This window comes from Oncorhynchus keta, chromosome 6 (assembly GCF_023373465.1).
Source record: "Oncorhynchus keta strain PuntledgeMale-10-30-2019 chromosome 6, Oket_V2, whole genome shotgun sequence".
Lineage (NCBI taxonomy): Eukaryota > Metazoa > Chordata > Actinopteri > Salmoniformes > Salmonidae > Oncorhynchus > Oncorhynchus keta.
Genome location: NC_068426.1, coordinates 15,494,196 through 15,521,280, shown reverse-complemented (window position 1 = coordinate 15,521,280; position 27,085 = coordinate 15,494,196). Strand labels below are relative to the sequence as shown.

The following is a 27,085-nucleotide window of genomic DNA, read 5'->3' as shown; positions in this document are numbered from 1 at the left end:
GATTACGGTCTGGGGAGTTTCCTGGCCATGGACCCAAAATATCAATGTTTTGTTCCCCGAGCCACTTAGTTATCACTTTTGCCTTACGGCAAGGTGCTCCATCATGCTGGAAAAGGCATTGTTCATCACCAAACTGTTCCTGGATGGTTGGGAGAAGCTGCACTCGGAGGATGTGTTGATACTATTCTTTATTCATGGCTGTGTTCTTAGGCAAAATTGTGAGTGAGCCCACTCCCTTGGCTGAGAAGCAACCCCACACACGAATGGTCTCAGGATGCTTTACTGTTGACAGGACTGATGGTAGTGCTCACCTTGTCTTCTCCGGACAAGCTTTTTTCCAGATGCCCCAAACAATCGGAAAGGGGATTCATCATAGAAAATGACTTTACCCCAGCACTCAGCAGTCCCCTGTACCTTTTACAGAATATCAGTCTCTCTCTGATGTTTTTCATGGAGAGAAGTGGCTTCTTGGCTGCCCTTCTTGACACCAGGCCATCCTCCAAAAGTCTTCGCCTCACTGTGCGTGCAGATGCACTCACACCTGCCTGCTGCCATTCTTGAGCAAGCTCTGTACTGGTGGTGCCCCGATCCTGCAGCTGAATCAACTTTAGGAGACAGTCCTGGCGCTTGCTGGACTTTCTTGGGTGCCCTGAAGACTTCTTCACAACAATTGAACCGCTATCCTTGATGTTCTTGATGATCTGATAAATGGTTGATTTAGGTGCAATCTTACTGGCAGCAATATCCTTGCCTGTGAAGCCCTTTCTGTGCAAAGCAATGATGATGGCACACGTTTCCTTGCAGGTAACCATGGTTGACAGAGGAAGAACAATGATTCCAAGCACCACCCTCCTTTTGAAGCTTCCAGTCTGTTATTCAAACTTAATCAGCATGATAGAGTGATATCCAGCCTTGTCCTCGTCACCACTCATACCTGTGTTAACGAGAAAATCACTGACATGATGTCAGCTGGTCCTTTTGTGGCAGGGCTGAAATGCAGTGGAATTTTGTGGGGGGGATTCAGTTCATTTGCATGGCAAATAGGGACTTTGTTATTCGTCTGATCATTCTTCATAACATTCAGGAGTATATGCAAATTACCATCATACAAACTGAGGCAGCAGACTTTGTGAAAATGTATATTTGTGTCATTCTCAACTTTTTGCCACGACTGTAGTATTTCAAATGATTTTTATTTATGTCTGTTCGGACAGGAGTAATTTAATAGCCTAATTTTGGCTAAATAATTTAAATTTATCACAGGGTGCTGCAGCACCCCTACTTCCTGCGGCTATGGACACCGAGGTGGGGGTGTTTTTGTTTCATTTGGAATGTGTTTTTATTTTAATATTTACCACTAGCAGTGCACGTTGTATTTTATACCAATAGGATAATGGTTAAATTAGCATTATTAAGTTTGTCTTTGTTGCATTTATGGGGGCTCATTCACACTCTGAATATGTCAACCATCTCAACAGGCAGCTTGAATGAAATTGTTATGCTATGTCAGGTCAATGTGATAGGGCTGGTTGGCTCTCACTCAAGGTTGAGTGCGAGTCTTTGTGCTTGCAGACACCTGCACCACACTTCTTTTCACATTTTCCACTTCTCAGTGCCATAACAAATAACTGTTGGGGACAAATTAAAAATCAGAGCTATGCCCTAGAGGCTCAATTCAATAAACAAGGTTACAACTTTGAACAACAGTTTCCAGTAAATCACTGTCTCAGACATTATCAATATATTTGATTTCTTTACATCATTAAACTTTTTGAAAGAATAACAGGCCTTACTTACAATGAAAGTACTCCAGAGCGTTATTTATGTAAATGAATCACATTAAATCATATAAAGAAAAAAAAGCTAAGATATCTCCACAGCACTTTGCTACTGTAATTTAATTATGCCAATGTGCTTTCATTAATTGAAAACCCTTAATCTATTTTATGAGAATTTGTAAGATTCTTGTTTGCATAAAATAGACGGAGATCAGTATTTTCAATAATGGGTAACATAATTTATTCTCGGAGCGCGCTCCCACTTCACCACGAGCAACAGTTTATATACAAATCATGACGTCATTTCATTGCTTTAACAGAATCCCCTCCTCTCGACCGGGACAAAGTGAGGTGAAAAGTTCATTCTCACTAACTAACACACTCCCAGGTAACTTTTGACCCCTCAATATTATCAATCAACACTGAGCTGACAGTTCTAATTAACAGAAAAGACAGTGAGTGCATTCTTAGGTTATCTAAAAACCCCAGAGCTCAGTTCTGTAGGTTCAATCATAGGTTACCGACCTTATGTGTTTACACAGTCCACAACCCGTTCTTTTTTCCTAGTTTGAATGGTGTTCATTAACTTTAATTACTCCTTGTCCGTGTCTCACAATCCCTTCTTATGAACTCATATTGTTAATCAGATGTAATAAAACAGAGTATAAGTTTTACTTAGTTACAGTTACAGTTCCATTTAAAATGATTTGTTCAGCCATTTAATCATAATTTTCCCAACACCCTTGCAATGTGTCTTTTGTCATGTGAATTTGGCGGAACCTTTTTGTGCAATTTTCCTCAAGTCTCTGATTGAGATTAGGTAAACTTCCTGCTGCCTCCACTCTACCATTCCTGAACGGTCTTGTCCCACACCAACTGTCCATGTGGCTCCTTGGCCCCTTCAGGAAGAAGTGCCAGATAGGTAGGAGTCTGTGCACCTTCTTCAGGACTCTTGGGGGCTTTGGAGCCTGCCATGTCAGTGCGGACCCAGCCAGGGCAGCAGGCGTTGAGCAGGATTCCATCAGCTGCCCGGGTCTTAGTCAGAAAATGAGCCTGAATCCTGGACAGCACAGTCACTCCGATCTAAACAGAGGTGAAAAAAACAGTACGATAAATTTGCCATTTGTGACCTGTTTCAAGAAGCTAGGTGTATGTCACAAGTCACTACTTCACAGGAGAGGCATTTGAGATTTTTTTTAAATAAATTCAAATTTGTTTTTTTTATGCCTTTTTTGAATATGTGAACTTTCATGTGCCTTAATAAGAAACGTGTATGCCATCTGTAAATTTGAATACAATGTTAAATTATGAGCCTTGTTGGTTGTGCCATGGAAAAATCCAGGAACCTTCCCGCTAGCCATGATTAGCTGAGATAATGGATGGGCTGGACATGGCGAGAGTTGAGTTCTGATTGGTCTGCCATGTAGCACGCTTCTATAACATGAGCTTCTCAGTATGTGTAGATAATCCTTGCTACCACTGCATTTTTGAAAGATACAACGTTAGCCATGGAAACCTGCAAAAGTGTTGCTTCTGCTCTCAATAACTTCACAGCCCAGGAGCTATCGACTAAGATTAGTGGGATAAAGTTGTGATGGACTACTTTTCTGCAAAAGATCAGTGTGAATTGGAGTGACTTGACATAACAACGGGCAAAACAAGCTGTAGCTACAAACCAAACGGAAAAGGCACTCTGCCGTGAAGCGTTCATCCATGTATACGGTAAGAGTCTAGCTACATTTTTAGATGTTTCTCATTTTGTCAAAGTCATTTTCATTGCAAGTTAAAGCGTACTGTTGACTAGCTAGCGAATGTTAACTTGCTTGCTCGCTAGCTAACGTTACGTATGATCTGTATAGTAATATTATTCGTATCACAGAAGGCCATTTGTATTTTTAGTTATAGCCTACAGCTAACATTGAACCTAGTTGGTTAGCTTTAGTTACCTGCAGATTCATACTATAGTATTTCATGCATAGTGGCTAGCTATGACAATCCATCTGTACTGCAGCTATGGGTTGGGATTATGGTTCATTGTTTAGCTAGCTAGCTAAACAATGTCTAAACAAAGGACTCCACTTCATAAGAGAATGATTACATGACCCATCAAGTTAGCCAGGTGTGTCTGGGTGTAATTTTCTCAAAGGTGGGGTTACAAGTTGATCAACTTCCACAGCAGAATTACTACTTTCCCATTGTTCCTCAACGGCAGTGTATGACATACCATTTTGGAGCTCCAAGTCTCTACTCTTATCCAAAAACACAATTTCACTACATAAGACCAAAGTGAGGCGGTGGGTCACATTTGCCCATTCCCCGTAATAGTTGTGTGGACAGACAGAACCCTACCTTTGTTGTGCCATAGGCTGTGTTTGGCCACCCCTGGGCCTGATGGTTTCCCTGCTGAGCGGCAATAACAAACTGCCCCATCAGCAAGCACAGCTCCTCCTCAGAGAGCTCAGTATCACGGAACCTCCAAGACGCAACAGAAAAAAGACCTTGTAATGCAGTAGTTTATGACTGCATGTGATCACAGTAATGGTTTTATTTGTATATGATCTGTAGTAGCAACTGACAAACTGATTGGTTTGTCCAATTATGATTAAGGTCACAACAGCAAAATGTTCTTCATATCTGCTAATGCGACAGCTGCTATTGAAGGGATGAATAGGGCTTTCGTTCAAGTTGGTCAGGTTTGCGGTTAGATGGATGTATAATGATATCAGTGTATATTTCTCTCTCACTAGATTACAATTCAGAATTAAGTTAAGGATGAATGAGGTTTTCGATACAGAATGAAGATCATACTTGGCTTGTAGTTGAGGGCTGCATGTATCAAGAGCCTTCTTGCTAACAAAGCTGGAGACATTCACCACTCTGGCATTTGGTCTGAGGAGGGGTAGGAGAGCATGGCACACCCACAGGGTGCCCCAAAAGTTGGTACGCATGGTCACCTCAGCCTGTTCCCCAAAAGTCTCAGTCGCATCATCTAGGGAAAAAATGTGATATGACTATCATTCATGTTACACATTCCAATCAACTAGCCTTACTATTGTTGCTAGGCAGTTTAAACTGAACAGTTGGCTGGCTGATTGTTGCTAAACATGGCACACTACCTGGCCTCAGAGCATTTTGTATTCTGTACAAAAATCCGAGACACCCCATTTATACTGAACAAAAATATAAACTCAACATGTAAAGCGTTGGTCCCATGTTTCATGAACTGTAATAAAAGATCCCAGAAATGTTCCATATCCACAAAAAGCTTATTTCTCTAAAATGTTGTGCACAAATGTGTTTACATCCCTGTTAGTGACTATTTATCATTTGCCAAGAGAGTCCGTCCACCTGACAGGTGTGACATACCAAGAAGCTGATTAAACAGCATGATCATTACAGGTGCACCTTGTGCTGGCGACAATAAAATGCCACTTTAAATTATGCAGTTTTGTCACACAACACGTGGTCATTTTGTCATCCAGAAACATCTCTTTTCCATAAAATATGTTTGAATGTTCTAACTTTTCATTGCGACGGCAGATGAAGCGTTTATATCAAAATTCATCAATTTTAAATGTGAAAACACCGAATTCCGCTAATTATGACAAGTGTTTAAATTACAACTTTTGTTATGAGCGGACTTCGCTGTTGGATAGAGCGGGGCAACTGGTTCACGCATGGGAGGCATCTGGTTCCAAATATAACGCAATTAAATTGCGAAGATTAATCGAACCCCCTCAATGATACAACCGGCTAGCCTCGCAAAGCCGCCAAACAAAATTGCAACACAGCAATAATTGCATAGCATGTTGCGCCAAAATAGTAGAATAGGCTACCGTACTGAACTCTTAAAAGCCATTCCAGCGTTGTTAATGAGCACATCCAATCCGCCATACGTCTTCTGCAGAAAGTTACTCAGTTGCTTGGCGCTGCCCTGGTCGCAGATATCAAGGTGGTGGAAAGCAACTTCAAATCCTTCGGACTTCAGCATTTTCACTGCCTCATTTCCAAGTTTCTCATTTCGAGCAGTAAGAATAACATCCCCGGTAAATTTAGCCTTACAAAGCTCCCTCACAATCGCAAATCCTGTGCCTTTATTGGCACCGGTAACTACTGCCACTTTTTTTGACATTTCATTCGCTCTCAAACTTAATTTTTGTAAAGTAAATAGTTAAAGTAGCCTAACTATTTAAATCATGTAATTAACCGCACTGTGGTTGTAGTGGGCTGACGTGTAGCCTGCGCTGATCTGGGAGAAGACAACGTTGTTAGAGGAAAGTCAACCTTATTGGCTACTTTTGCAAACAAAGGAACGTGCACAGTCACTCTGACAGATGAAGTTGTGTAGCCTCGTAGATCAAATACCCACATATGATACAATGGGAAGGATAGGGCGTATTATATTTATATAAGAAGGGAGAAGTTAGCCTATGTACGCACAGTTCAGACGCCGAATTTATGGCGAGTCAATTGAATAGAAAAGAACGCCTCATGTCCACCGGATACATCAACCTCTTTGCTTTCCAGTGGAACTCATTTGTTGTCAATGGAGCAGTTGGCAACGCTACCTCAGGGGAGCCGCACGAGGCTGCGGTGCGTCCTGTGTACCGCATGGCATTCAATATTTTCAGGCAGAGTTAAGAGCTTTGTTTGACATACTGATTAGTTTCATATATAGAGATGGATAGAGGACTCATCTTTATATCTGTGCCATTATAGTATATGTGACAGCAATTCAATTTCAATTGAGGGGGCTTTATTGGCATGGGAAACATGTTTACATTGCCAAAGCAAGTGGAAATGGATAAACAAAAGTGAAATAAACAAAGTGAACAGTAAATATTGTTCCAAAATAATAAAGACATTTCAAATGTCATTATGTGTATATATACAGTGTTTTAACTATTTGCACATCGTTACAGTAAACAAAGGGACAATAAATAAACATAAATATGTGTTGTATTTACAATGGTGTTTGTTCTTCACTGGTTGACCTTTTCTTGTGGAAATAGGTCACAAATCTTGCTGCTGTGATTGCACAATGTGGTATTTCACGCAATCGGTATGTGAGTTTATCAAAATTTGATATATTTTCCCATTCTTTGTGGGTCTGTGTATTTTGAGGGAAATATGTGTCTCTATGGTCATACATTTGGCAGGAGGTTAGGAAGTGCAGCACAGTTTCCACCTCATTTTGTGGTCAGTGTGCACATAGCCTGTCTTCTCTTGAGAGCCAGGTCTACCTACGGTGACGTTTCTCAAAAGCAAGGTTATGCTCACTGAGTCTGTACATAGTCAAAGCTTTCCTTAATTTTGGGTCAGAACCTGTTTTGACAAATTTAATAAAGGTCTGCTCTATACCAAATTAGCATACCCCCTGAGTCTCTTCCCTTTTTCACACCTGGTAGTTTGGTGAATGGTACGACCAGCTTTCTGTAACCTAGAAGGCAACCAGTGGGTCTGTCACCTCTATACCATATTTATTGTAGGATGACAATGTCTGTATTTCTAATTTTATTTGATAAAGTCTGGGTTCCTGCTCTTTAGGCTAAAGGAATTTGACCTCAGATCTTATATTCCAGGATGAGATAGTAAAAGCTTTGTGTCCCATAGTGTGTAGTGATGTTTTCATGTGGTTTAGGCCCGGATCATTACAGTAGGTGTGAGCATCTGATACATACCTCTTAGGTCGCAGGATGGGCCTTAGGTCTGATCTGGGGGGGCCTACATAGGGTGTGGCCGGGGTTTGTTTGGGGTGGTCTCAGCTGGTTGGGGTGTGGCAGGTGAAGCTGTGGTCTGGGTGTAGGTCCTCTTGGCATGGGTTCTCTCGTGCAGGTCCTTCGGGAAGGGGTCTTGCAGGTCTGGGTGGGGTGTCTGTGGCTCTGTTGCTCCTGTGTGAGGTGCTGGGGCTGCAGTTGAGTGTGACGTCCTTCAGGGTCCTGGCAAAAGTTGGGATTGCTGCCTTGTAGAGGTGGACCTGGCCGTAAAGACTGTTCAAGTCCAGGGTGGAGTCCAGGGTGGAGTGGTGGGTCAGGTAGACATTAGGTTTTGAGGCACAGTCCCGGGAAATGCTTGCATTCACCCGCTGTATGGTGGCAATGTGAATGTATTTTCGTGTAGCAGGGTGGACATTGTGCATTGGGGAAAGTGGAATAAGCTTTTTCAATCACTCCCTTGAGTGCTGTGGCCACCCCTTCCTGTTGGGCCCTCGGGTCATTTGTGACTGTGTGAATTATAATGTGGTTGGGGGACCCTAGTTTGTCCTCTGAAAACAGCTCCAGAGCATGTCTAGTGTTTGAGTACCAGAGTTTAGTCACTTTGTTTGAATGTAAACTCAACAAAAAAAGAATTTGTAAAAATCCAAATAACTTCACAGATCTTCATTGTAAAGGGTTTGAACACCGTTACCCATGATTGTTCAATGAACCTTAAACAACTAATGAACATGCACCTGTGGAACGGTCATTAAGACATTAACAGCTTACAGACAGTAGGCAATTAAGGTCACAATTATGAAAACTTAGGACACTAAAGAGTCCTTTCTACGGACTCTGAAAAACACCAAAATACAGATTCCCAGGGTCCCTGCTCATCTGCTTGAACGTGCTTTAGGCATGCAGCAAGGAGGCATGAGGACTGCAGATGTGGTCAGGGCAATAAATTGCAATGTCCATACTGTGAGACGCCTAAGACCGAGCTACAGGGAGACAGGATGGACAGCTGATCGTCCTCGCAGTGGCAGACCACGTGTAATGACACCTGCACAGGATCGGTACATCCGAACATCACACCTGCGGGGCAGGTACAGGATGGCAAAATCAACTGCCCGAGTTACACCAGGAATGCACAATCCCTCCATCAGTGCTCAGACTGTCCGCAATAGGCTGAGAGAGGTTGGACTGAGGGCTTGTAGGCCTGTTGTAAGGCAGGTCCTCACCAGACATCACCGGCAACAACATTGCCTATGGGCACAAACTCCCCGTCGCTGAACCGAACAGGATTGCCAAAAAGTGCTCTTCACTGACGAGTCGCGGTTTTGTCTCACCAGGGGTGATGGTCGGATTCGCGTTTGTCGAAGGAATAGACGTTACACCGGGGCCTGTACTCTGGAGCGGGATCGGTTTGGAGGTGGTTGGTCCGTCGGTTTGGAGGTGGTTGGTCCCCCCCCAATCCACCAACCCCAATCTTTACGCTGCTGCTACTCTGTTAATTACCTATGCATACTGTATGTACTTTAACTCTACCTACATGTACATATTACCTCAATTACCTCAACTAACCTGTGTCCCCGCACGTTAGCTCTATACTGGTACCCCCTGTATATAGACTTGTTACTGTTCTGTTATTGTTGCTCTTTATTCAAAAAATAATCTTTACTTCAGTTTATTTTAGTAAATACTTAACGCATATTTTTCTTAACTGCTTTGTTGGTTAAGGGCTTGTAAGTAAGCATTTCACTGTTGTATTCGGCGCATGTGATTTCTGTCTGGATTGTGTGGACCTAGCTCTCTGAGCTCCACCATGTCTCTCTCCAGCTCTGTGAATTTATCCCTCTCAATGATGGAGGAGCAGTGCAGTTGTGGGGAGTCGTCACAGGGAGAGCTTTTCCAGCTTTTCCTTTTCCTCTTTATCCCTTAAAGTCCTGCATGAGGATGCCCTGCACCATTCCTGTCCCAGACTTGTACATATTGACAGAGGTTGTTTCCATTTCCTTAATGTCTAGTATTCTGAGTTTCCACCCTGGGCCAATACACTCACTCTTGACATAGGGGTAGTGTGCTCTTAGGGGAGGGTCTGTGTGGAAAATTAAGTTGTTTAAGTTCCCGGCATTGTAGCAGTCAGCAAATGGTGTCTCTGGATGTCCTTGAGGAGCTTATTTTTGTACTTATTCCATGCAGGGGGTTCTGTATTGTGATGACATCTGCACAGGGGGCTTCAAAGGCCTCTGCATTTGGGTGGGGGAGGATGAAAAACTCTCCTGCCATTGTTAGGCTCAAGAGTTTTCACACATCTCACTTCATACTTCAGTGCTAATTGAAGTTGCAGTCAGGTCTGTTCTGTCTTGGTAGCTTAGTAGCCTTATTTACTAAGCTTTATATAACAAAATTACTGAGAGATTATTGTCATTTACTTTATGGCTTCAGAAGTAGGTTCAGACTGAACATTACTCAGTTATGTGTTGGATGGTATTTCCAGGTTTCAACTGTGATTCTTCTGCAGGTTTTGGTTTGTTAGAAGTTTTTTCTCGATAGTGCTTGGTAGTAAGAACCCGTTCTGGTCATTTTGTCCAAAATCACGGTTTTAGGTATGGAATTTTGATTTAGTTTTAAGGTTTTGATGTAGAGGGTAGTATCTTGTCCTTGCAAAAAACGATATCAAAGTTTATCTACATTTATCCAAATATAATTCAATTTTTTTCAGAAGAACTCAGGAGCCCATGAGCTCATGCCCTCTCTCTCTATCTCTCTCCCATAGGAATTCCCACACAGTTGACTAATTTGATAACTTTAAAATGAGGCCTCTATCAATTCTCTGGTTTCATACAATCCCTCTCAACAAACATATTTTTTAAAATATCATTCACAGTCGAATATATTAACAGTTTATATTCATCTAATGTAAAAAAACAAAAACAAATACTGTGTATTTAGCTGTCCTCTCCTTTCAGAATATATAATTCCATAGTCATGGAATGCTTTGTGTAAGAGCTATTGAAGATTGAAAAAGTGTATTTTTCTCCATCAACCCCTGGTTCAGAATATACCATCTTCCTATATAAACACTTGAATTGTGGTGTTTTATGTTTGTTTTTACATATAGCCTACAGCCTTCAAACTCAACTCTGGACCTCGAAGCCAATTCCACTGCATTTTTGTCATTGTTCACCACTAATCAGGGACCGACATAGACCTGGGACACCAGGTGTGTCCAATTCATTAATGCTGGGTTTTTCACACAACAGTTTCCCGTGTGCATTAAGTATGGTCCACCACCCAAAGGACATCCAGCCAACTTGACTCAACTATGTGGGAAGCATTGGAGTCAACATGGGGCAGCATCCATGTGGAACGCTTTCAACACCTTGTAGAGTCTATGCCTAAATTAATTGAGGCTGTTCTGATGGCACAACCCAATATCAGGAAGGTGTCCTTAATGTTTTGTACACTCAGTGTATAATGAGGTTATTAGACGTCAACCTAGTGAACATTACATTTGTTTTAGCTTACCATTGACTGAAAGATGTCAGCCGTTTTCTCTCCCCTCGCATCTGGCTACCAGGGGAAATTTTGGAAGGTTGTGGCCATTTTCACTTTATGATAACCTGCTCCTTGTAGTGACAGTCACAGGGAACATCTCCAGTAAACAAACAGACGAGCAAATAGGCCTAGTAGCGGTATTCCGCACCAGGATAGCACCGCTGTTGATCAAATTTCTGTGAATCTACCTAGTCAAGATTTTGTAATAGTAACATCATGGAACAATGTAGCGAATGTCTATTTCCCCTAGCATGTTTGTGGACACAATGTACCAGCCATTTTGTTAAGTGAGTAGCTTCAGTTTATATTTTGAGCCTCTGCCAGTGCCACAAAACTATTTTGGAAATTTGTGAATGTGAGATGGAGAATGGCTTCAGTAACTGCGTCGAGAGCCTAGCCTACACATGATGGTCAGCAATGTAAACTGACAGCCGCAGCTAACCATAGAAATATAATCCATAGATGACAGTTCCCATTCAAGTCAGGACTGGCAGCCATTGGTAGGGTACTCATAAATGTATCAGTCAAAGTGCCAGGGTTAGAGGTTCTGAAGTCCTATGGATTATATCTATGGCCACAACTTAACAAGCTGTTCTATATTTGACACGCATGCTGCCCAAATTGCAGTCTTCCTGACTGTAAGTGGTTGTGATAACCTAATCCACAGCAATGTTTTTGATCCTCTATCTAAAGTATGCGCTCTGGTGTAGTATTTTCAATACTTTGATTTATGTCTGTTCAGTAATTTAGTTGAGTAATTTTTTTTAATGGCAAAATTATTTTAATTATCAGGGGGTGCTGCAGCTTCCTCCGGCTATGGACACAGGTGGGGGGTTTGTTTAATTAGGAATGGTTTTATTTTTACCACTGTAGCAGTACACATTGCATTTTAAGCAAATATAATGGTTAAATGATTTTATTAATTTGCACTCTGAATGTCACTGTCTCAACAGGCAGCTTGAATGGCTTTATGGTATGTCAGGTCAATGTGGTAGGGCTGGCTCTCACTCCAGGTTGAGTGCCCTGTAAGAGTCTTTGTGCTAGCAAACCCATGCACCCTACTTCTTTTCAAGCTTCCCTCTTCTCAGTGCATTCCATCTGGTGGGAATGCTACTCCTCCAGTCAGAAGATGATTTGTACAATACAAGTTCATAAGGTAGAGGGAGATAAATAAAATGCCTTATTTTACTTGGCAAGTCAGTTAAGAACAAATTCTAATTTTCAATGACGACCTAGGAACAGTGGGTTAACTGCCTGTTCAGGGGCAGAACGACAGATTTGTACCTTGTCAGCTCGGGGATTCAAACTTGCAACCTTTCAGTTACTAGTCCAACGCTCTAACCACTAGGCTACCCTGCCTGAATGAAATGGCTCTCTCATCCTCAGGGGTGAACACATGGCAAACAACTATCTCCTCCAACTGAATGCAGAGACAATCAGGTCTCTACAAAATGCCAAATTAGTGGTAAGAAAGACTGCCCTTTGAGAACATTATTCTAGGCTTTCTAGGTCAGTCTCCGCTTGGTCTTTGGTGCCCCCTACAGCAGGGATCATCAACTAGACCAGGGATGGGCAATGCCAGTCCTCGAGGGCCTGATTGGCGTCACACTTTTGCCTCAGCCTGAGCTAACACACCGGACTCTAATAATCAACGAATCATGAGCTTCAGTTTAGAACGCAATTAGTTAATCTGCTGTGTTTGCTAGGGATGGGGAAAAAGTGTGACATCACTCTGGCCCAGAGGCCTGAATGAGATTCAATTGCGGGCTGATTTCTTTCTTGAGCGGATGGTCGGAAGGCCCGAACGTAATTACAAATAATTTGTAGACATCACTTGGAGCTGGTTTGCTGGTGTTTTTACAGTCTTATATATCCAGTCCCAAAAGTAATTTTTTGGTAGAACACTTTAGGGGCCCAATAAAATCACCCGCGGGCAGAATTCAGTTCACGGGCCGCCAGTTGGGAAACTATTTCCTAGAGGCTCAATTCAATAAACAAAGTTACAACTTTGGAAAAACAGTTTCCAGTAAATCACTGTCTCAGACATTATCATCAATATATTTTAATTCTTTACATCAAACTTTTTGAAAGAATAACAGGCTTTCATTACAATGAAAGTACTCCGGAGTGTTTATGCCAATTAATCACATTAAATCATATAAAGAAAAAAATGCTAAGATGATATGTCTAAACCCTCTGTTGCAATGAGTCTTTTGTCATGTGAATTTGGCAGAATCTTTTTGAGCAATTTCCTCAAGTCTCTGAGATGAGGTAAACTTCCTGCTGCCTCCACTCTACCATTCCTGAACGGTCTTGTCCCACACCAACTGTCCATGTGGCTCCTTGGCCCCTTCAGGAAGAAGTGCCAGAAAGGTAGGAGTCTGTGCACCTTCTTCAGGACTCTTGGGGGCTTTGGAGCCTGCCATGTCAGTGCGGACCCAGCCAGGGCAGCAGGCGTTGAGCAGGATTCCATCAGCTGCCCGGGTCTTAGTCAGAAAATGAGCCTGAATCCTGGACAGCACAGTCACTCCGATCTAAACAGAGATGAACAAAACAGTATGATATATCTGCCTTTTGCCCATTCCCCTTAATAGTTGTGTGGACAGACAGAACCCTACCTTTGTTGTGCCATAGGCTGTGTTTGGCCACCCCTGGGCCTGATGGTTTCCCTGCTGAGCGGCAATAACAAACTGCCCCATCAGCAAGCACAGCTCCTCCTCAGAGAGCTCAGTATCACGGAACCTCCAAGACGCAACAGAAAAAAGACTTTGTAATACAGTAGTTTATGCATGTGGTGATTGCAGTAATGGTCTAATTTGAAAATATTGTATATGATCTGTAGTAGTATTTGTGTGAACTAGAATTGCAATTGACATTCACTTTGAATTGATTTTCCAATTTTGCTGTTGTGGCCTTAAGTACAATGCTCTTCGTTACTGCTAATGCGACAGCTGCTATTGAAGGAATGAAAAGGGCTTTCCTTCAAAAAGGTCAGGTCTGCGGCTGGAGGGATGTATGATGTCAGTGTATATTTCTCGCTCAGTAGATTACAATTCAGAATTAAGTTAAGGATGAATGAGGTTTTCGATACAGAATGAAGATCATACTTGGCTTGTAGTTGAGGGCTGCATGTATCAAGAGCCTTCTTGCTAACAAAGCTGGAGACATTCACCACTCTGGCATTTGGTCTAAGGAGGGGTAGGAGAGCATGGCACACCCACAGGGTGCCCCAAAAGTTGGTACGCATGGTCACCTCAGCCTGTTCCCCAAAAGTCTCAGTCGCATCATCTAGGGAAAAAAATGTAATCAATTATTTATTTGCACAAGAGAGAGGGGGAGAGAGAGAGTGGGGGAACGGGGGCTGTGTCAATATAGCATCACCCTCACCCATCTTTTCAGAGCATCATTTTCAAATGCAATCACACTGCTACATAGGCCTATCATTCATGTTACACAAAAGTTGCAATCAAGTAGCCCTACTATAATTGGTAGGCAGTTTAAAATGAACTGCTGCTTGTTGCCTAACAGCACAAGCAAGATCTGCCCACAAACCTCTCACAATCTGGCTACATTTATTAGCCAGTTATTTTACGCTGGCCCAGGCGAAAGCGGGTAGGAAGGAGCACGCTTCTCAAATTAAACAGTAATCTGAGCCATTTTGTCAACGAGGCAGCATACTGCATCCTACACATCTCTTTACCATAACATAACCATTTAGACAATTCAAACATTTTTCATTGGGAAGGCAGATAAATCGTTTTTAAATCACAAGCAGTCACTTTTGCATGGGATACATAAAATCATACGAATTACTACACGTGCTTAATGAAGTCGCTTTTGTTTTGAGCCGACTTCGCCGTCGGATAGAGCGGGCCCTGGACCATACCTGGGAAGCAGCCAGGTTCCAAATAGAACGCAATCAGCGTTCAGTCGGTGCAATTACACACCTGTACCGGCGCCCGGGTGAGGGTAATTGTTATGATCGGCTAAAACAGTAACAATTGCATGGCCAGAGTCGCCAAAATAGTAGAATAGGCTACCGTACTGAACTCTTAAAAGCCATTCCAGCGTTGTTAATGAGCACATCCAATCCGCCATACGTCTTCTGCAGAAAGTTACTCAGTTGCTTGGCGCTGCCCTGGTCGCAGATATCAAGGTGGTGGAAAGAAACTTCAAATCCTTCGGACTTCAGCATCTTCACTGCCTCATTTCCAAGTTTCTCATTTCGAGCAGTAAGAATAACATCCCCGGTAAATTTAGCCTTACAAAGCTCCCTCACAATCGCAAGCCCTATGCCTTTATTGGCACCGGTAACTACTGCCACCTTTTTGGACATCTCCTTTGCTCAAACTTTTTTTCTGTAAAGGAATTAGTTAAAATAGCCCAACTCTGGTTGAAATAATGTAATTAGCTGCGCTGTGGTTGTATTAGGCTGACGTGTACACTGAGCTGGGTGTAGAGGAACGTCTAGCCTTATTGGCTACTTTTGCAAACAAAGGAATGTGCACTGTCACTCTGACAGATGTTGGGTAATCTTTGATCAGGTAACCACATGAAAGAATGTGGGGGAGAGGTCATATCACAGGATTATACTTATATAAAATGGGAGAGGTTAGGTCATTTACACACAGTTCAGATGGCATATTGCGAGTTAAACTGAATAGAAATTAAGAGCTGGCGAGCACAGTTAAGCTCTTTGCTTTACATAACGATTGGTTTTATACACAGAGATAAATAGGACTCATATTTATATATGTGCCATTTTAGCTTCTGTGAAAGCATGGGCAGTGCCATTGAGGCTCCAATCCACAAGAATCCCCACTCAGTTGAGTACTTTGACTACTTTAAAATGGTGGACGCTACCAATGGCATTGCCCATGCTAAATGGCCTTTTGGCCACTAGAGGCCTCTATCATTCTCTGTGATTTCATACAACAGTTCTCATCCAGGGTTCCAGTATGTAAACAGTTTCGACTGCTCCTACAGTTTTTTGTTTCTGGTACTATATTTTAACTGACGCCCGGCCCAGAAAGTCTACCCATAGAAGGCCACATACAGAAGACAGATTTGAATTCCTAATAAGACATTGTGCACAAAACAGCCATTCAATTATTCAAATAACTGTAACAGAGGACGATTCCCCCCATCACTCACATGTATTAAAGGTCCTGCACAGTTAACCTATTTCCCAAGTAAAAATAGCATCTGAATGACCAAAACATCACCCATAATATTTTTACACTATTAAAATGCTCAGAATTGAAGAAATGTTACATTGTCTAATCTCTAACTATCATGAAGCCTGAAAGAACAGGCTAAGTGGGCAGGGAGATTATATTAATGAGCTTGCTTTGACAAACAGCTCATTGAAACAACCTTTTGATCGTTGCCAGGTAACAAGGTAAACAATTGGTCACATGTCATTGATGACCAGGTAAACAATGGAACTGTCATTCCGAACCTAAATAGTATACCTCACCCCATTTTCTCTGCAAAATCCTCTTATGTTCCACAGAGCTGATCATGGACTGTTGGATATCAGACAAACAGCAGCAATTGCCCTGGGGGGTATGAACAAAGGATCCGATTCACAAAAGTCGTATGCTTTTTCGTAATGCTGGTGAGTTACCGCCACTCTGATATCCAAAAGTTCTTCCCGGCTGTATGAAATAACACCAAAAAATTCTGGGCTAATAATGTTAGAAATAACACATAATAAAACAAAATACTTCAAAGTTTCCTAAGAGCTAGAAGCACAGCAGCCTTACCTGTTGAAGCCTAGATTTAAGTGCCTTTGAACAGGGTATTTCAAGAACAGCAACGCTGCTGGGTATTTCACGCTCAACAGTTTCCCGTGTGTATCAAGAAAGGTCCACCACCAAAAGGACATCCAGACAACTTTACACAACTGTGGGAAGCATTGGAGTCAACATGGGCGAGCATCCCTGTGGAATGCTTTCGACACCTTGTAGAGTCAATTTTTTTGAGAACAAAAGGGGGGGGGGTGCAACTCAATATTAGGAAGGAAGTATTAGGAATATTAGGAAGTGTGTGATTTCCATCAGTAAATGACAAATACTCTTCCCACCACAACTCCTTTTGTCGACACCATTCTTTTGTGTCAGCTGTGTTGGAGATTCTCAGACTCAATGTAAGGGGCTTAGGGATGGAAGAACAAAAACCATATAGTGACTATCAGGAGTTACAGAAAAATATACTGTTCACAAGTCAAAGCATCCAATGCCACAACCATTGTGTCAAACTGTAATACTTACATTATGGTCAGCTCTTGCAAGAGCCACTGATCCACTGTTAATGGAACCGCATCAGTCTTCAGAATTAGCTTCCTGATGTTCTCATCAATTGACAAAGCAACTTGGCTCGAAATGTGCACTGCACACGTGTGACATGATCATAATTTTTGGTGCAGCCCGTCCACCCGAAATGAAAAGCAGCCACTACTGTCGGTGGAAAATAGTGAAACATTAAATTAACACTATGACATCCAGTTTATAACACAGTGTGCTTTTTCCAGCAAACCGTTAAGTTGCTTGCTAGCTTAGTCACAACACAGATGAAAGTGGGTTAGTTCCTGGGATCATTCTGCTACATTCTGCTTGAGCAATTTTAAGGTTTGTGATGACGGTTTTAAGGCGTTACATATTTAAATGAGTTAAGATTATATGACGCTACTATTGGTGTCACGACTTCCGCTGAAGTCGTTCCCTCTCCTTTTTCGGGCGGTGTTCGGCGGTCAGCATCACCTGATTTCCAGCCACCGCCGATCCACTTTTCATTTTCCATTTGTTTTCTTTCACACCTGGCTTCACTCAACCAATTACTTGTTTATTATTTAACCCTCTGTTCCCCATGTTTTGTTTGAGTGATTGTTCATTGTACATTGGTCCGTTTTTGTGGGCTCGCTATGTTGCTATGTATTTTTGAGTAAAGTACGTTGATGACTCATATCTGCCGTCCTGCGCCTGACTCTCTACACCAGCATCACACGGGACGATTACAATTGGTATATGATATTTCTGGCATTAAGTGACGTTGTCCCAACCTGATCTGTTTCACCTGTCTTTGTGATTGTCTCCACCCCCCTCCAGGTGTCACCCATCTTCCCCATTATCCCGTGTTTATTTATACCTGTGTTTATTTATACCTGTGTTATCTGTTTGTCTGATGCCAGTTAGTCATGTTCTCTGACATGTTGAACCGGTTCATCTTCGTCTACATTGATGACATTCTCGTCTTCTCCCACTCTCCTCAAGAGAGGGGTTTCCCCCCGTTTGATGGCAACACCGCCAACCTGACCATGGTGGATCGGTTCTCCAAAGCCGCCCACTTAATTCCTCTCCCCCAAACTACCCAAAGAGACGGCCCAGCTCATGTTGCAGCACGTCTTTTGGATCCATGGACTGCCCGTGGACATGGCCTCCGACCGGGGTCCTCAGTTCTCGTCCCAGTTCTGGAAAGCATTCTGCACACTCGTTGGGTCATCGGCCAGCCTGTTCTCTGGGTTCTACCCCCAGTCCAACAGCAAGTTGGAGGAAGCCAACCCAGCGTTTGTCGCGTCAGCTCCTGGTTTTTCCCAGCCTTTTTTTTCTCGCCCTCCTAGTTTTTGACCCTTGCCTGTCCTGACCCTAAACTCGCCCGCCTGACCACTCTGCATGCCCCTGAGCCTGACTGACGTCCTGTACCTTTGCCTCTATTGTAGTAATAAACATTGTTACTTCGACACGGTCTGCTCCTGGGTCTTACCTTATCCTGATAGACATTGCATAATGCAGGAAGTAATACCTGACTCCATGTGTTTGACAGGGGGGAGAGGACCAGTAATTTTATGATCAACTTTTTCAATGTACCAGCTACAGTACTTTGTCATACTTGTGTCAACCTACTATGAATTGGTTTAATCAAAATATCATCAATTTGGATCAACTTTATTTTCACTGTTTAACATTTTATATTAATCCAATTTCTGCCGTCGTGACTTTACTTTCATTAATCTGATGACTGTTATTTATCTAATCAACTATGTTACATTTTTACCAGATTTAAATTAATCATGTAACAATTAACTCATTAGGAATTGGGGAACCACGAGAGTTGGTTCTTTAAAGAGTTACCATCTCCATAATTAAACTCAAGGTCTTAACCTATCACATCTATAAACAATCAACTTATAAATCATGACCTCATATCATCATTCTGAACAGTCATAACCTCCTACATCTGCAAAAACACCAGCCTTATGAATTCAGTACTATACAAATTGGTTTAATTATTTATTTACTCGCTAACACAGGATTAACATACACACTTAATACATTAGAAACAGGTCCCTAGCGTACTAACACAATATGGCGGCTTGCTACAAATGACATTGAGAAGGAAAAAAAGACATGGAAAGGGAGAGAGGGACAGACATAATACTTTGGTACAGTTAGAAACTACGCTCTCAGTAATCATACTTTGGACACTTTAGACATGAGCTGCAGCTCAACGTCTCTGGTCCGATATGTTAATTCTTAACCGATTTTATACAGTTCTTCAATAGGGGCGGTTAGTCAGATTTCCAAATTCCCAGTTCCGAGTTCCCAGTTATTTTGAACGCAGCAGGAGTGCTAGTGGGCGTGTGAGGTTGGGCTGTGTAAACCGGATGCAACCCGCACATAGATGGTCCATAAACAGTTGTATGCGAACGTGAGTAGATTACCTTGATGTGAGTAGATTGCGGACGTATAGCCACGAGAAGTAGGATGCTGAGGGTGCTGCAGAACTCCCTGACAAATCAGAATTAAAAAATATATATCATAGAAAAAAATACACATTTGAAAAAAGTCTATTTGTCACAAAAGTGCTGGGTTTTTACTGGTATTAGCAGACCAATATATACTGATGTATCACAGGCAAAAAAAATGTCAGCATCTCTGCTTTGGCAATAAAGGAAATTAAAAAACATATCTTGCAGGATTCAATAGTTGTAATTGTAAGAGGTGTTGCCCTGTCCCTTTTCTCTGCGATTGTCGTTCTAATGGAATCCAGACAGAACCTTGTTCTGAAGGTGTAACGTTATGGGCAAAGACACAAAACATCCACATTCAATATTTTTCTTGATCAGATAACATGGAAAACCACTTTTTGTGCAGTAATAATTTAGCATCATTACAAATAACTTAATGTAAATACACTGTACATTACTATATTGTACAGTACATAGGCTGGTCTTCTAGGTTTGGTACCTGTAGATTTTCCATCAGCATGAAGAAAAACATTGCACAATACAATAATTCAGTACGTTGAGACATCAAGTGGTTTGTGGTGATGTGATGAGTTGGTAACTTTTAAAAAATTAATTGTAAATGTAACATTTACTTAACTAGGCAAGTCAGTTAAGAACACATTCTTATTTACAATGATGGCTTACCCCAGGTGTCGCAGGGCCAATTGTGTGCTGCCCTATGAGACTCCCAATCCCGGTTGGATGTGATACAGCCTGGATTCGAACTAGGTACTGTAGTGACGCCTCTTGCACTGATGATTGAGTGCCTTAGATGGCTGCGCCACTCGGCAGAGCATGGTGATTGCAACACTAGGGTTGTGGGTTCGATTCTCACGGAGGAGCAGTATGAAAAAGTATTAAAATGTATGCACTCACTACTGTAAGTTGCTTTGGATAAGAGCATCTAATAAACAAATTAAAGGAACGAATAGACAATTTCAGTTGCATTTGCAAATTATTTCAAGAAACTGGAAAACACATTTTTATTATTTTTATTTCACCTTTATTTAACCAGGTAGGCCTAATTTACAACTGTGACCTGGCCAAGATAAAGCAACACAGTGCGACACAAACAACAACAGAGTTACATATGGAATAAACAAACGTACAGTCAATAACACAATAGAAAAGTCTATATACAGTGTGTTCAAATGAGGTAAGATTAGGGAGTAATTACAATTTAGGAATTAAACAATAGAGTGATGTGCAGCAGATGAATGTGCAAGTAGAGATACCGGGGTGCAAAGGAGCAAAATAAATAACAATATGGGGTTGAGGTAGTTGAATGGGCTATTTACAGATGGACTATGTACAGGTGCAATGATCTGTTAGCTGCTCTGACAGCTGATGCTTAAAGTTAGTGAGGGAGATATGAGTCTCCAGCTTTAGATTATTGCAGATCGTTCCAGTCATTTGCAGCAGAGAACTGGAAGGAAAGGCGGCCAAAGTAGGAATTGGCTTTGGGGATGACCAGTGAAATATACATGCTGGAGCGGGTGCTATGGGTGGGTGCTGTTAAGGTTACCAGTGAGCTGAGATAAGGCGGGGCTTTACCTAGCAAAGACTTATAGATGACCTGGAGACAGTGGGTTTGGCGACGAATATGAAGCGAGGGCCAGCCAATGAGAGAATACAGGTCGCAGTGGTGGGTAGTAAATGGTGCTTTGGTGACAAATCGGATGGCACTGTGATAGACTGCATCCAATTTGCTGAGTAGAGTGTTGGAGGCTATTTTGTAAATGACATCTCCGAAGTTAAAGATTGGTAGGATAGTCAGTTTTACGAGGGTACGTTTGGCAGCATGAGTGAAGGATGCTTTGTTGCGAAATAGGAAGCCGATTCTAGATTTCATTTTGGATTGGAGATGCTTAATGTGAGTCTGGAAGGAGAGTTTACAGTCTAACCAGACACCTAGGTATTTGTAGTTGTCCGCATATTCTAAGTCAGAACCGCCCAGAGTAGTGATGCTGGATGGGCGGGCAGGTGCGGGCAGCGATCGGTTGAAGAGCATGCATTTAGTTTTACTTGCATTTTAAGAGCAGTTGGGAGGCCATGGAAGGAGAGTTGTATGACATTGACGCTCGTCTGGAGGTTAGGTAACAAAGTGTCCAAGGAGAGGCTAGAAGTATACAGAATGGCCTCGTCTGCGTAGAGGTGGATCAGATAATCACCAGCAGCAAGAGCGACATCACTGATGTATACAGAGAAAAGAGTCGGCCTGAGAATTGAACCCTGTGGCACCCCATAAAGACTGCCAGAGGTCCGGACAACAGGCCCTCCGATTTGACACACTGAACTCTGTCTTAGAAGTAGTTGGTGAACCAGGCGAGGCAGTCATTTGAGAAACCAAGGCTGTTGAGTCTGCCGATAAGAATGTGGTGATTGACAGAGTGGAAAGCCTTGGCCAGGTCGCTGAATACGGCTGCACAGTACTGTCTTATCGATGGCGGTTATGATATCGTTTAGTACCTTGAGCGTGGCTGAGGTGCACCCATGACTAGCTCGGAAACCAGATTGCATAGCGAAGAGGGTACCGTGAGATTCGAAATGGTCAGTGATCTGTTTGTTAACTTTGCTTTCAGAGACCTTAGAAAGGCAGGGTAGGATAGATATAGGTCTATAACAGTTTGGGTGTAGAGTCTCCCCCTTTTTGAAGAGGGGGATGAGCGCGGCAGCTTTCCAATCTTTGGAGATCTCAGACGATACGAAAGAGGTTGAACAGGCTGTCAAGCATGTGTCAGGCAAGTATCTTTATATTCCACAAGTGTTATCAGATTAACTGTTTTGTACAGATAATTATCAGACTCTGGTAAACAAATGCTGGTAAACACTTAAATACAAATACATTCAGTTACATTTTTTGCACAAAACTAGTGCACTGGGCCTTTACTAGTCCACTATTTGTGGCCTGATATACTGTAGCCATCTTAAGGGCAGGCAATTATTTTTCTTTCTGCTTCAGCACCCCAACCCGTAAACTACTTCCAGCGGCTATGTACAGTCAGACATCTTGGACACAGTTATTATTATACACCAGTGCTCTTAACACTGCAGCAGACTTCTTCGTTGGTTTTGTGTCGAATTCAGACATAACAGCGACCTCTCACAGATGTCCTCCACTTGCAAAGTATACAGTTGAAGTCGGAAGTTTATATACACCTAGGTTGGAGTCATTAAAACTCGTTTTTCAACCACTCCACCAATTTCTTGTTAACAAACTATAGTTTTGGCCAGTCAGTTAGGACATCTACTTTGTGCATGACACAAGGAATTGTTCCAACAATTGTTTACAGACAAATTATAACTCCTCCGTTCGCGTTTTTAGCTAGATTAAAATATCTGTAGCACAATTCCAGTGGGTCAGATGTTTACATACACTGAGTTAACTGTGCCTTTAAACAGCTCAGAAAATTCCAGAAAATTATGTCATGGCTTTAGAAGCTTCTGATAGGCTAATTGATATAATTTGAGTCAATTGGAGGTGTACCTCTGGATGTATTTCAAGGCCTACCTTCAAACTCAGTGCCTCTTTGCTTGACATCATGGGAAAATCCAAAGAAATCAGCCAAGACCTCAGAAAACAATTGTAGACCTCCACAAGTCTGGTTCATCCTTGACAGCAATTTCCAAATGCCTGAAGGTACCACGCTCATCTGTACAAACAATAGTACGCAAGTGTAAACACCATTGGACCATGCAGCCGTCATACTGCTCAGGAAGGAGACTCGCTCTGTCTCCTAGAGATGAAAGTACTTTGGTGTGAAAAGTGCAAATCAATCCCAGAACAACAGCAAAGGACCTTGTGAAGATACTTTTGTACCTGTTTCCTTCAGTATCTATATCCACAGTAAAACTAGCCCTATATCGACATAACCTGAAAGGCCGCTCAGCAAGGAAGAAGCCACTGCGCCAAAACCTCAATTAAAAAAGACAGATTACGGTTTGCAACTGCACATGGGAACAAAGATAGTACTTTTTGGAGGAATGTAATTTTGTCTGAAACAAAAATTGCCATAATGGCCATCATTATGTTTGGAGGAAAAAGGGGGAGGCTTTCAAGTCGAAGAACACCATCCCAACCGTGAAGCAGCTGGGGTGGCAGCATCATGTTGTGGCGGTGCTTTGCTGCAGGAGGGACTGGTGCACTTCACAAAATAGATGGCATCATGAGGGAGGGAAATGATGTGGATATATTGAAGCAACATCTCAAGACATCAGTCAGGAAGTTAAAGCTTGGTTGCAAATGGGTCTTCCAAATGAACAATGACCCCAAGCATACTCCCAAAGTTGTGTTAAAATGGCTTAAGGACAACAAAGTCATGGTATTGGAGTGAACAACACAAAGCCCTAACCTCAAATCCTATAGAAAATGTGTGGGCAGAACTGAAAAAGTGTGTGTGAGCAAGGAGTTCTAAAAACCTGACTCAATTACACCAGCTCTGTCAGGAGGAATGGGCCAAAATTCACCCAACTTACTGTGGGAAGCTTGTGGAAGGCCACCTGATACGTTTGACCCAAGTTAAACAATTTAAAGGCAATGCAACCAAATACTAATTGAGTGTATGTAAACTTCTGACCCACTGGGAATGTGATGAAAGAAATAAAATATTAAATAAATCACTCTCTATTATTCTGACATTTCCTATTCTTAAAATAAAGTGGTGATCCTAACTGACCTAAGACAGAGAATGTTTACTCGGATTAAATGTCAGGAATTGTGAAAAACTGAGTTTAATTGTTTATATAGGTATATGTAAACTTCCGACTTCAACTGTATCTGGCCTTGAATGTTAGGTTATTGCACCGGCTGAAAGGTGAATTTGTCTCCCAGTGTCTGTAGGAAAGCAGAAGGAACCAGGTTTTCCTGGTTTTGCCTGTGCCTAGCTCTATTCCCTATCTTTTCATCAACAACAACAAAAAACTCCCTCGTCCTTGCCGATGAAGAGCATATCCATAACATGATGCAGCCATAGCCATGCTTGAAAATATAGAGAGTAGTACTCAGTGGTGTGTTGTATTGGATTTGCCCCAAACATAATGCTTTGTATTCAGGACAAAACATAATGCTTCATTTCTTTGCCACATTTTTTGCAGTATTATGTTATTGCCTTATTACAAACGGATGCATGTTATGCATATTTGTTTTCTATACAGACTTCACTCTTTTCGCTCTGTCAATTAGGTTAGTATTGTGGAGTAACTACTATGGTGTTGATCCACCCTCAATTTTCTTCCATCACAGCCGTTAAACGGTTTTAAAATCACCATTGGGCTCATGGTGAAATCCCTGAGCGGTTTCCTTCCTATCCGGCAGCTGAGTTAGGAAGGACGCTTGTATCTTTGTAGTGACTGGGTGTATTGGTACACCAGCCAAAGCATAATTAATAACTTGACCATGCTCTTAGGGATATTCAATGTCTGCATTTTTTTCTACCCAACTATCAATAGGTGCTCTTTGTGAGGCATTGGAAAACCTCCCTGGTCTTTGTGGTTGAATCTGAGCTTGAAATACAATTATCAGTCGAGTAGTGAATGTGGCAACAGAGATGCGGTAATCATTCAAATGTCCATGCAACTTATTACATGACTTGTTAAGCAAATTCTTACTCCTGAACATATTTAGGCTTGCCATAACAAATGGGTTGAATACTTATTGACTTAAGACATTTCAGCTTTTAATTGTGTATTATTTTGTAAACATTTCTAAATTGTCAGTGGGTCCGTACCTGTCAATCCAACACCTCAGCATTGATTGTGTGTGTGCAGTGTCGACCAGTCTGTTTTTATTTTGCCATTTTGGCATTCATGTAAAAATGAATAACAATTTATTTAATAAAGTATACAAACATGGTCTCTTTTTTTGCTTAAGGCAGCTCCAAAATACAGGTGTTTCAGCCTAACTTGGTACTTTCTGTGGTGGAGTGTAGGGGTTGGTAATGTTCTCTAGTTGTGTTGTGATTGGCTCAGTGTTCTGTGACTTATGGGGACACTACGTCACTGCAAAATCTATGGGGAGAGCTTGAAAATTCAAGGCCCTCAAGGTCATTGGCCACGGATAAAGTTACATCAAATCACGTTATATCTGCTGTAGCTTTGATTGGACTGATCATGTTAACATCATACTTTCAAAATCTTAGCTAGCAAGCTAGACAAGCAGTCGTCATCATGAATCACGCCGACTAACTACTGGCAAATCCTTTTCAACCCTTGTCATATCAAGAGAAATTACAGATAAAACGTATTGGTGCTCATCGGCCATTGGACATTAACATTACACATGTTGGAAAACGCAAATTCAACAATGAGTGGTTTGGGAGGAATCAGTGCCTGCAAAGTAATCACTAGCCTGCTATTCAATGGAGTCTGAGTGTGGTCCAAGTCTATGTTTAAGGGTCTCTTTTCCAAGCTTAAAAGGATAAACATTAAACGGCGTGGGCTAGAAAAGTTTGAATACATCGGCCATGCTGTCAGCCACGTTCAAAACAACTGGGAAATCTCAGAATTAAGTGCGTTCAAGACAACTGGGAACTCTGGGGGGAAAAAACGAGCTCTGACTGGAAAAGTAAGTTTTGAACGGTCATCCAACTCGGAATTCCAAGTCGGGAACTTGGGCCATGATTCGTCCTGAGTTCCCAGTTGTCTTGAAGGCACCATACATCCACAGAATGCCAGACTTTGATGAAGTTTGATGACAAAATGTTCTTTATTTGTGCTGCATAAATGATTGAATAGGCCAGGTAGATATGTACACTGTAGCTAAGTAATAAGTGTATGTTGTGTAGTAAGCTGTTAGTAGCCCATATGTCTCACCCTAATAATTTGGTCCCTTTCCCCCTCATAACTTAGCCTATTGTTCTGAATTGGTGGTGCACATGTAGCCTATAGCCTGTTTTAGAGAAATGTAATCATTGAATATTGTAAGAGCTTTCATTGTTTGCTTATATGCCCCCTTTATTTATCCTACAGTTCTGAACTAGGCTGAATGAACAGCCCATGTTCTGAATTCTACATTTTAAAAGTGCTGAACAAATAGTTATATTGACTACGTCCTTCCTAGCTTGCCGGGGCGGCAGGGTAGCCTAGTGGTTAGAGCGTTGGACTAGTAACCGGAAGGTTGCAAGTTCAAATCCCCGAGCTTAAAAGGTACAAATCTGTCGTTCTGCCCCTGAACAGGCTAACCAACTGTTCCTAGGCCGTCATTGAAAAATAAGAATTTGTTCTTAACTGATTTGCCTAGTAAAATAAAATTTAAAAAATGTCTT

The 27,085-nt window shown here is 41.9% G+C and overlaps 3 protein-coding genes and 1 long non-coding RNA gene across 8 annotated transcripts in view; 2 read left to right on the top strand and 2 right to left on the bottom strand.

Moving 5' to 3' along the window:
• Window positions 1-1,993: 1,993 nt before the first annotated feature.
• On the bottom strand, window positions 1,994-6,033 carry LOC118385060 (carbonyl reductase [NADPH] 1-like). The gene is made up of 4 exons (XM_052520898.1): window positions 5,625-6,033; window positions 4,587-4,767; window positions 4,128-4,251; window positions 1,994-2,861 (listed from the first exon to the last, which is right to left on the bottom strand). The coding sequence occupies exons 1-4, from the start codon at window positions 5,908-5,910 to the stop codon at window positions 2,622-2,624; spliced, it is 831 nt and encodes a 276-aa protein (XP_052376858.1). The 5' UTR covers window positions 5,911-6,033; the 3' UTR covers window positions 1,994-2,621.
• Window positions 3,289-27,085, top strand: part of LOC118385058 (spermine synthase-like) — a 45,054-nt gene continuing 21,257 nt past the window's right edge. The window contains exons 1-2 of one of the 5 annotated variants that reach the window (XM_052520893.1): window positions 3,460-3,500; window positions 16,551-16,655. In XM_052520893.1, coding sequence (XP_052376853.1) covers window positions 16,637-16,655 — 19 coding nt within the window. In that variant the 5' untranslated portion in view covers window positions 3,460-3,500; window positions 16,551-16,636. Of the gene's footprint in view, window positions 3,501-16,549; window positions 16,656-27,085 lie in introns of those variants that run through there. The other 4 variants (XM_052520891.1, XM_052520892.1, XM_052520895.1 and 1 more) reach the window with 4 other exon arrangements.
• Window positions 13,082-15,507, bottom strand: LOC118385059 (carbonyl reductase [NADPH] 1-like). The gene is made up of 4 exons (XM_035771875.2): window positions 15,086-15,507; window positions 14,143-14,323; window positions 13,654-13,777; window positions 13,082-13,569 (listed from the first exon to the last, which is right to left on the bottom strand). The coding sequence occupies exons 1-4, from the start codon at window positions 15,369-15,371 to the stop codon at window positions 13,330-13,332; spliced, it is 831 nt and encodes a 276-aa protein (XP_035627768.1). The 5' UTR covers window positions 15,372-15,507; the 3' UTR covers window positions 13,082-13,329.
• Window positions 17,924-18,776, top strand: LOC118385061 (uncharacterized). Its single transcript, XR_004825949.2, has 2 exons — window positions 17,924-18,059; window positions 18,310-18,776. It is a non-coding gene; the product is annotated as an uncharacterized LOC118385061 (long non-coding RNA).